Source organism: Vicugna pacos, chromosome 6, assembly GCF_048564905.1.
Source record: "Vicugna pacos chromosome 6, VicPac4, whole genome shotgun sequence".
NCBI classification, from domain to species: domain Eukaryota; kingdom Metazoa; phylum Chordata; class Mammalia; order Artiodactyla; family Camelidae; genus Vicugna; species Vicugna pacos.
In genome coordinates this window covers 70,906,903-70,917,291 of record NC_132992.1, presented here as the reverse complement: position 1 = coordinate 70,917,291, position 10,389 = coordinate 70,906,903, and the positions used below count along the sequence as shown (strand labels likewise).

The following is a 10,389-nucleotide window of genomic DNA, read 5'->3' as shown; positions in this document are numbered from 1 at the left end:
ATTTTTAAATACCACTTTAGAGAGTTGAGTAGTAATGAGCTGGTCGGCTGGTAGGACAGACTGGCAGCTGGAGACCACTCAGTAGATGACCACCCACCCACTGTGATATTAAGGGGAAGACAGTAGGTCATTTGCCGTTATAGTTGTGCTTTCTGATAAGGTCTATGCTTTAAATATGCAACTTGACCCTTTGAGAAAAAACTCACTCTCCTATAAAAGGGACGTATTTATTATGATGACACAGAAACCATCATATACAAAGTACAATCCTCTAACACCCTGAAATACATACATGCACACATTGTACATAAATTTATATTATTAATATAAAAATACATCATTAACATTTCTAAGGACAACAAATACAAAACCAATAAATATTGCAATTCTAAAACATCTACTTACATTAAGTGCTGGTGAATAAGATGACAGTAAAAGGAAGAGGCCAAAGCAGCTACTACAAAACCAACTACTATAGCTTCAGTTTACAGACTGAAGTTGGTTTGGGGGAGGTACCCCAATGTTCTCCATATACTTCTCAATTTCCCCAAGCACTTAGAAGTGCCTGCTACCCATCAACTCTCAAAAACAGAGCAAAGGAAGAATATGATATTATGGCACTATTTTTTTGCACAGCCTCCCCACCCTTTCTCTCTCTCTCGCCCCATCTTTCACACTCTTCAACCGCATTTAAGATAAAGGAATGTCAATAATAAGCTTTGCTTAAGATCAAAGCATCTATAGCCTAACCTTCCATATAGCATCCAAGCAGAATGCTTTCCTTCTCATACTCTCCTTTGTGTCTTGCATTAAATTCCACTCCCCTTGTCAATAATTTAAGTTGCATGGATGGTCAAATGGCACAAATGAGAGAAAAAGCCAACATTAATTCTAGCATGGGAAACAAGGCAGAAGTGTCAGAAAATGGTTAATGGACGAACTACTAAACTGAGCAGTGCTGCACCCTAGCAGACAATCAGGACCAAAACCTTGACCACAACTTTCTTTGCATCCAAACACCAACACACTATTGCTATATGGATGTTCTTTTCATAAAGCTTAGGAAACCCCATGTACTTCTCAAAATATCAGAGGCTGGGGACTGGCTTATAAGACAAAATAAGAACACATATATTAATTTTACCCATGGGCTAGATTTTCAGGTTTTAACACAGAGGCAGATAACTGGCCAAGAGCTTCATAAGAGTTGTAAAGTCAGGAAATCCTCTTTTTCTTTTGTGTGTGTATATTTCTATCCTATGGGTGAAATACCTAATCTGTGCTGTGAGATGGGACAAGGAGGGCAAAACATTGCCACCATTCCACAGCACATTTCTTTAAGGTCAATTAGAGTTTCTAGTTTTCAATCAAATGGAAACTCCTGCAATCAGTCCCTTTCTCCTATCTTTCAGGCTGTACTGACTTTCTTAATTGAATCAGTAACAGATTAACTAGAACTCAGAAGTCTTTTCCATCACCTTTAAGTTGGTCGTGAGGTCTAGAACTCAAAGCAACCTTGCATGTGCCTTTTACTATACAAGCTAATCCCTGGAGGGACTTGACACACTGGGATCCCCTTTACGGTAGGGGTTGGGAGGTGCGGAATGGAACTATTATGAGAGGTGCAGAATTTTAAAAGCATTTCTCCAGCCGGGGATTCCTGGAACCTAGCATGCACTGGCGAGTTTACAGGTCAAGCTGCATGGTCTGGTCCGGAATTGAATTGGTCTCTGGTCTCCTCGCATCATAAATATTCCTAAGAGATCAAGCACAATTCAAAAGAACTCGTCCAGTCAACATGTGCAACGGACTTGCCATCGTTGAATCAAATCAACTGTAAGATCCTGGAGCTCCTGAGTCACTGGCGGAAAGCAGAACTTTGACCTTTAAGAGTGATATGCCCTCTGGTGTTACCAACAGCAGAGGATGAGATAGTCAAAGTCTGGAAGCTGACTGAGTAACTGCACTGATCCTTGGGTAGAGCAGACTCTTCTGTTGCCGCCGAAGTGTCCTCAGAGGCGCAGAGTGCCAGGAGCAGGGGAGAGGCTGTCCTGGAGGTGCACCCTCCGGCCTCTGGCCAGGAGGCAGAGAGGTGCACTGGGAGGAGAGAGTGGCTCCAGTCCCCGGGACATCCTGTCCATAAGCAGCTACTACTTCTTGGGCTTCTCTAGAATGTTGAGGAATTTCCCCCGTGTCATCTCTCTGGCTGGAATCACAAAGCAAATGAAAGATCAATGAAGACCTAAAATCTGAAAGAAGGTTCACAGGGAAACAATTTTAAAATGCAGATTGATTTAAATTGTATACAAAGTTGCTACCATAACAGATTCAATCACTACTAATCTCCATAAAAGGGGAAAAACAAACCACTATTGATAACTAAAACCATACAAAACTGTTCTGAAGTTGGTAATTACTATAAGGTGCAGGGCAACTGGGGAACTTTATCATTTACCCTTAAGGAAAAAAAAAATCACCAGGGAATTCCTCCAAAGCCTCTTTCTCTCTCAAGAATGTAACCTAATACTCATGTTCACTATCTCAGGAGGTTTGCTCTTGGAGGCTAAAATCCAACGAAGATAAGAGTCTTCTCTGGGTTGTTGGTCTCTGGACATTCAGAATCTCAAATCAAAATTAGAGATCATTTACCCCATCTCTCAGCAGTGTGGTCCCTGGATACTGTAATGTAACAGGGTTTATATTCCCTCAGTGCAGTTCATCTGTGGATAGAGTAATAAAGTAGGGTTTATAGAGCTTTGGTCTTCTCTCTCTTGGCATTGTCAGTCCTTAGATATTTAATATAGCCAGGCAAGGTTTATGTATCTTTCTCTGACTTTCAGCACCATCAATCTTTGAATGCTGTAGTTACAAGAGGGTTTATACAGCTACTTTCCTACATATGAGGCTCTGAAATGAAAGTTAAACATTTCTCAATTACAAGACCCACTCCAAAACCCCCCATTTTAGCTCTGTCAAGCAAATCCTCAAAAATCGTACACAGCATAACACCCCCTTTATCCAATCCCCACAAGATCATATTTTTATGTCTCTTAAATGGATATAAGAGTGCTGAAAGCTTCTGATGGCTGACCCTGGGGGCCAGAAGTCTTCTGGAACCATGCAAAGGACACACAGCAGGCTGTGCTGCCCTGTGGTTGGTCTCCCAACAACATGTCTCCATCTTGGCCAAAGGAGTGAGGTGGCTAGGGAGGCACCTGCAGGGATGAGAAGGACCTTCACCCGAGCCTCCTCGCTCCCTTTCCCAAGTATAGAGCAAATGGTTCTAGATGAATGGGTTTCCACTCTCCACCCCCACCAACTACATTTAACAGTTCTTGGTTTATTTGTACAAGGGAAAAATAAAACAATACAAACTTTGTAACCATAGAAAAGCTTCTGGTAACTGCAGTCTTGCACTCCCCATCTTTCACAAGTTTCAGAGCTCCAACAAAGGGGAAGGAAACCCCATTAACTAGGAATAGAAGCCCCAGTGTTGGGTCTTGTCTCATGTGCCCACAACCCTACACTGGCTGAATCAAACTGACCATTCCTTCCTTGGTGGATTTACACCAAATCCCATACATACAAAGTTCCTATAAGACTTGCAATTACTTGTAGATATACTTGTCTTCCTCCATGCAAGTGTAAGAACTGAGGGCAGAGGTAGTGTTTTATTATTTGTTATATCACCAGGCCCTAGTTCAGTGAGGGACCTGGTATCTGCTGAATAAATGTTGGCTGGATGAGTGATAATAGACAAAGGAACTAGAACCAAGTACAATTGCAATAAAGTTACTTTCCTTCCCTTCCACAGACAAACAAGAGGACTTGTTAGTGGCTCTGTTGCTCCATTCTCTACATTGCGGGATTCTTTTTAAATTTATCTTGATTGCTTGGCAAGAAAAATCATTTCCCTTGATGGAAGTAGTATCAGATTAATGGAAAGATCCAGGGACAAGGACTAATTACTCTAGAGGATATCCAAACGAGTATTTTCTTGCCCATGAGAAATAGCATGCATTTCTTTCAGAGAACATAGAATCTGAACTCAGTTTAAGCTGAACTCTAGTATTTAGCAGCCAGGTGACACTGTGAGTTGGGTAAGATCTCTGAGCCTCAGTTTTTTCATCTGTAAAATGAGTAGCATATTAATACCACCTGCCCTGCCCTCTTGGGTATTCAGCCCTGCTCATGCTTCGTGTAGTGGTATTATTAACACAGCACTTTTCAGAGGAGGGTAAGTAGTCTACTGCTTCTCTTGCATGCAGTATTTCATGAGTGAATAAATGAATGAATTGTAATAAGGGAGGCTAGCAATTTCAAAAATCCCATTCCTTGGAATCTTTTCCCTCAGCCTGATCCTATAGCCACTGACGTATGGTTCTGGCCAGAGTGGGTCTCATCATTTATTTCTACTGGTTAGGTTTTCTGCCTACTCTCCAGGGCTTATTAAGGCATTTAAACACAGTATCAAATGATCCTGCAACATGGCTAGAAGCAGGTGCTCTGGAAATCAGACATGGGTAATTCAAAACTCTGCTGGGTAGAACAGAGCCTTGATCCCCAAATCCTGGGCCAGGAGCACTGTACTGATCTTACTAATTATTTCTGCCTGCTGCCCTTCGGTTCCCCCAATTCTTTACTGTTTCGTCCTCAAATGGGAGAATGACCAATATATTGAGACTTAAAAGTTTAAAAGACCCAATCTATTGAAGGGATGAAAAGGATTTACAAGGAAAAATAATGGATATTCCAAAGTCTCTCAGTGGCAAGCTCTCCTTGAATTTAACCAATCCTTTTTTAACAACCCCCTTTCCACTCAATCATTCCTCCCCCTTCAACCTAATCTAAGTACACAGAGCTGCAGCAAACCACTGTAAAAGTAGAAGTAATTCAAAAGACATCATCTTCTACATGGGAGGGGAGAAAGTTTTCCTACTCACCGGTCCATATAGGAGATATACGAATTGGTGACATAGCTGCTCCCTAAAAGAGGGCTGCGCCCTATAAATCACAGCCTAAGCACCAACCCCTTTTTGTGCACAGAGAAATTGCTGTGGGTCAGGGGCTGCTCCAGAGCACGTGCCCTCCTGTTCACTTGTCATCAAAGATGTTAACATCTCTGATTAATTCACATACCCCTTATTTTATTCCTTATTTCTTTATCCTTGCTTTCCTGTTCTACTGCAGTGTGAAGATTCTTACCGACCTGCTACAGTAATCACCACCCGCTAACTGCACCCCCCTAAACCTAGTGAAGTTGTTTAGTGATGCCAACCGCGCTTTTAATTTGCAAGACATCAGACACAGAGGTAATTTATACCAACATCTGTTCATTTTTGACTTCTGAAACAAACTCGCACATGCTGCTACAAAATCCCATTAGGAGTAGGGAGACAGCCTTCTGCTACTATTCTGTATTCCTCTTCCACAAACACACACACACCTTCCAGTAGGGTTTTATATGCAAATGTATTTTACTAAAAAACTCCCATCAAGGACTTCAAATCTCTTTGGGGAAAAAGCCTTTAGAGAAGGCCACGGCTTGCTTACAGAGGAGAGGAGGGTATTATTTCTATTCCCTCTGCCTAGTTCCATCCCTCTTTCTTCCCGGTAGTTACAGCTTGGTATAATTCTCGCATTAATGGCTGGGGTGAGATTACATGCTCCTCAGTTTGGCACTTCCAATCCCTGCCTTCTCTCCTGGTTCTTTTTTTCCACAATGTGTTAGAAGACCATCCTAGAGACATTAAGATTGCTACAGAGAGTTTTATCTGGAGTCAACAACACTTCTTAACTGTATTCTAATTCTGGATTAATTCTCTAGGATTGTAAGATTCCATGGGAAGGCAACATTGCCACCACTTTCCAATCACTATGCCAATCACTGGTCTTCAGCCAGCACAGTGCATGCTAAGTAGAAGAGAAGCATGACCTCCACGTCAAGTCATGGTTTTCAGGCCCTCCCATGCTGGGCACAGACCATAAACTGAGAAAGTCACAATCAAGACTGTCACCAGTGAACATGTGAACTGCTGCAGAGTGTGTGGCGCAGGGGCAATATGTACACATTTATAGACAGCAAATGGATAAACTATAATCAGCTTCCAGGCTTACGCAGTTTTTATGCAGTTTCTATTACCCTCTTCATAGTTTCTCTCGGGCTGTCAGGTTCATGGTAGCTGTAAATACCTGGGTACACTTTAGAGAGGTCAGGGCTGAAGGGAGGACTCCATCCTGTTTGCTGTGAAGATGGTGTGTGCTTTAATATAATCTCTTCTTTAGACTCTCTGAATCCTCCGGCCTACATTTAGCCTTGCCTCTGGCTCCCTTTCCACAATGACTATCCCCAAACTGCCTTCACTGCAGTAAATTTTCTGGTGGCTGGTTGAAAAAGATTCAGTGGTACAGATTGATTTCTCACCGGTGAGGGGATGAGGGATTACCAGAGGCACCCTGGTTAACGAGATTGGGTGCAGAATCTCTCACAAGACCAGCCCTCTCTGCCAGGGCTTTGCACCTTTCGTCCATGACATATGGGTTTCATTACAGAAAGATTTTCCAGATTATAACTTTGAGGCAATTGCCTGATAAAACTCTGCTTGGCTTTAATATAGGGAACGATGTTAAAGATTAAGTAACTTTTAATGAAATGGAAGAAACTCATAATGTTTGGTTTTCAATTCCAATGCAAACTACTTTAAATATTTCTGTTCCTCAATATAATTAAAAACATTAGCAAGGTAGAGAAGAGTCACTTTCCACTGGTTCTCTTCCACCCTGAAGAGCAACAACAGGCTGTTTAGGAGACTCTAATATGAGTGGCCAGGAAACTAAGGAGATAGCACAATGCTGTGAAAAGGGCAGGGCTTTGAGCATCACACAGGCTTGGATTTAAACCCCAGCTCCTACACTGACCCTGGACCACAAGTCACCAAGTCACCTCTCTGTTCGGTCTCTTCATCTGTTCAAGGTGGGATGAATGCAAGGGCCACACTGGCATCCTAGAAATGCTAGCTACTGTATTCCTCTTTCTTTCAGTGTCAAACAAGAAGTCTATTTAAGCAACAAGATATCTGATGGGAAAATTATCTAGGATTTATTTCTTTTAGAGTAATTTATCCCTGCTTAAAGACAGACTGCCCTACACATAACAGCTATGTACAAAAAAGTTGTAAAATTGCCTTGGTGAAAAACATTAAAATTCTCCAATTGAACAAGATACGCCAGAATTTTTTTGTGTGTGTTTTCTGTTAAACAGTGAGAGCAAAATAACTTACTGGAATAAGAAAGACAAGAGCTGAATGAGCATGCCACTAATGGAGAAAGGGGGCGCTGTCACGGAACCAGAATCCTGACCCATTCGTTGTTGACCAAAACATGGCATTAGTCATTCATTTAAAAAAAAAAGGCAATATGCTTGCATATACAAGCAGTTACTTTAAGTAAAGCTAAGGAGTGAGGAAGGGGTACATGAAAGAATAGAGAAATCCATTCTGTGGTAGTCTGGATGTGGGAGGGCCAATTTGCAGTCTTCTGTACATGTTTTCTTGGTCTGTGGGAACTGAGTTCTGGAGTAACCAGCAAATTCCCTTCGTAGCAGACACCTCCTGTTTGCTGCTAGAACATGCTGACTGTCTTTAAACTCCATTTCCAACTGTGCAAGTGTGTCGGTTTCCTGAATTGGCTGCCCATTAAACTGGAATCTGATCTGCCTCATTGACAAACCCTACCCTTCATAGGAAGCTCTCATTAGGTTACTAAGTGGTGTACGCCTCCTAATCTTAATCTGTGCGCCACGGAACCATCCTGCCTGGCCACCTTCAAATTAATATGATTGTTTTTAAGTCTTGACACCTTCCTGGGGTTTTTCATCTACCATGGAAAACGACAGAGTCTCCTCAGCTGCCACTGAGAAGAAGTACCAGGTTAGTACCAAACGATCATACAAGTAGCACCAAGAGTGGCAAAAAGGGGATGAACTATTTATTTATTTATTTTTTTTAAAGATCTCAAATACAAAACAGAAAGAAATGTGAATGACTTGCATCTGTGTAACACGGATAGTCTGGAGGATCAAACTTGGGTATTAGTTAAAGGCAGCCACCTTCCTTAACCATACCAGTAGCTTCTTCTGGCAAAAAGCAACACACAAAACCACAGTTAGTTTGGTTTAAATCAATGGGCTAAAAAAGGTTATTTACTTAATTAGCTTTATAGAAGATGTTTTGTAGAAATGATACCATTTATTATAACTGTGGTTTTGACTTTTCCTTAAAAATTATTCTTTGGTCCTTGAAATGCTGAATGCGTTCTAATAACAAGGGATCTCCCAGCATCAGTGTGTGCTGTGCAGGAGAAGCATGAAGTGGGTGGATGAATAGTTGTTAGTCACATGGAGACCTTACTATGTAATAGGTATTAGGGAAAATTCAAATAAATTAGAAGTGGCCTTTGAGATGGAGTGAGCTAGCTGTTCACAGGTATCTTGCTACATTAGGGGAGAACAAAGGAAACCAGTGTGGTTTATAATGCTGAGTTCTCTCTCCCAGGAATGTGGAAGTTTTCCTGTCACTCTGGCACAGAGCCGGCGTACAGCAGAGCAGTTCCAGGCAGTCTGCCAGACTGAGATTCTTCACCGTGCTCCAGCTCAGATCTCTGCACAAAACGTATGGCTAAGTGATCGATGACTCAAGTCAAGGACTAAGCACTTTGTAATGCCTCTAACATAAGAGCAGCTGGGGCTGGGGCAATTGTCAAGAGCAGTAGGTGCTATGAACTGATCATGGTGTCTCTGGATGAAAAAGGCTCTCTTAGTATCTCATCAGAATACTTGGTGGCGCTCAGAAGGTGATATAATTGCAATAAGACCTCCTGAACATTGTGGGGGAGTTCACCCAAGTAAGAGTCTTTAGTAGAAATTTCACTTTTCTCTAAAACATATAAAAGGAGCATTTGAATACAGGCAGAAGAGCCTTGAGGCTTTTGCCCAAAATCTTTTGGGCATAAGCATTTAAAAAAGGAGAATGAAATACACATCTGAGGAAAAGAACAGTCTGGATGCTACATCTGTGACCAAACTAAAATCATTGACTATGAAAATCTTTATCCTAAGAATTCTCAAAAACTCCTTGTTGGGGCACACTTTTCAGATTCTCCTTCTACTGGGTGTCTTGTCTCTCTAACAGGACTTCTTCTTCCAAAAGGGTTGGGTAAGAACAGCGTTCCCTCCAGTGAATTCAGAGAGATAATTTTATATCAAACGTTTTTTTCTTCAAGTCATAGTAAGGCCCATTTCCAGAGAACGTGTTATCCAAGAAGTGATATAAAAAAGAAAAGCCAGGACTCAAGGTACAGGTAAACGCATTTGGACAGTTCCAATATGGAAAATAATTTTAATGGCTTTTCACAACAGGGGGAAAAAAAAGGACAGAAATATCCAGCCAACAGATTTATTCTCAGAATATAAAACATCAAGCAGGAACATAAAATATGGGAAGTGTCAGCCATGATGCCTGAAGATTGAAAGCAGAAGTAGAAGAATCTTAATTGTCAGGCATTTGAAAAATGTTGTGTTCAGGTGAAAGGAAAGCCTGTGTTTTTGCATCAACTCTCCTTGCTCTGCCCACTTTTAACAGCAAAACAAGACTAGATTTCAAATATTCAATCCTTTTCATCATCCTTCTCCCTACTAAAAAACAAACCAAAACAACAACAAACAGTAAAGAATTGTGTTTAAAAATGAGAGCTAATAACTTCTTATTTGTATTTTGTTTCCTCTTCAGAGGGCTCCACAGGCCTATTTCATAGTTTCACTTGCTTCTCTTTCCAAGGGTAAACTCAAGTGAATGAAAGGCACTGAGAACAAAGCAAGGGACTAATACTCTTGGAGCAAACTTTTAATAAATACTCATAAATTGTTGCAGAACATTCACACTTCAGGGCCTTTACACAGTAATACATCGTGGTGAAACACTTATTATGACCAAAGGCTAGTAGCTTCACACAGTCTTAATTTCCTCATCCATAAAATGAGTACAGCAATAATAATCTATCACATTAAGTTAAGAACAACAACTAGTCAAAGTGACTTCATCAGTACACAAAATATTTTTGCCCCAAGTTAGACAGAGTAATATATTCATAGGCAATATTCCACTCTTGGGAAAATCAGAGCAACATCACAGTATAGATAAATTTCAAAAGACGTGGACATTAAGACAACTTTCCTGCTTGGAACATCTCCACCCCAAGGTGCTGGAAGTAGCTAAAGTCTACAGAGGATGCAGGCCCAGTTTTCTTGACCCCCCAGGGCAGGGAAAGAGTTACATCCTCACACTGCGAGGCCAATAAAAACCTCTCTTGATTATAATTTAGATAAGAACCACA

The 10,389-nt window shown here is 41.2% G+C and overlaps 1 protein-coding gene and 1 pseudogene across 2 annotated transcripts in view; both read right to left on the bottom strand.

The window, feature by feature from the left end:
• Positions 1–213: 213 nt before the first annotated feature.
• The window catches only part of LIN52 (lin-52 DREAM MuvB core complex component), a 91,925-nt gene continuing 81,749 nt past the window's right edge, over positions 214–10,389 (bottom strand). The window contains exons 6-7 of one of the 2 annotated variants that reach the window (XR_001459211.3): positions 2,650–2,720; positions 214–2,206 (exon numbers count right to left, since the gene is read on the bottom strand). Coding sequence is in view for 1 of the 2 variants with exons in the window: in XM_006206064.4 (XP_006206126.1) it covers positions 2,151–2,206 (56 nt within the window). In the remaining variant the exon portion in view is untranslated. The remainder of the gene's footprint in view (positions 2,207–2,649; positions 2,721–10,389) is intronic. The other variant, XM_006206064.4, reaches the window with a different exon arrangement.
• LOC140696728 (small ubiquitin-related modifier 2 pseudogene) lies at positions 7,437–7,882 on the bottom strand (annotated as a pseudogene).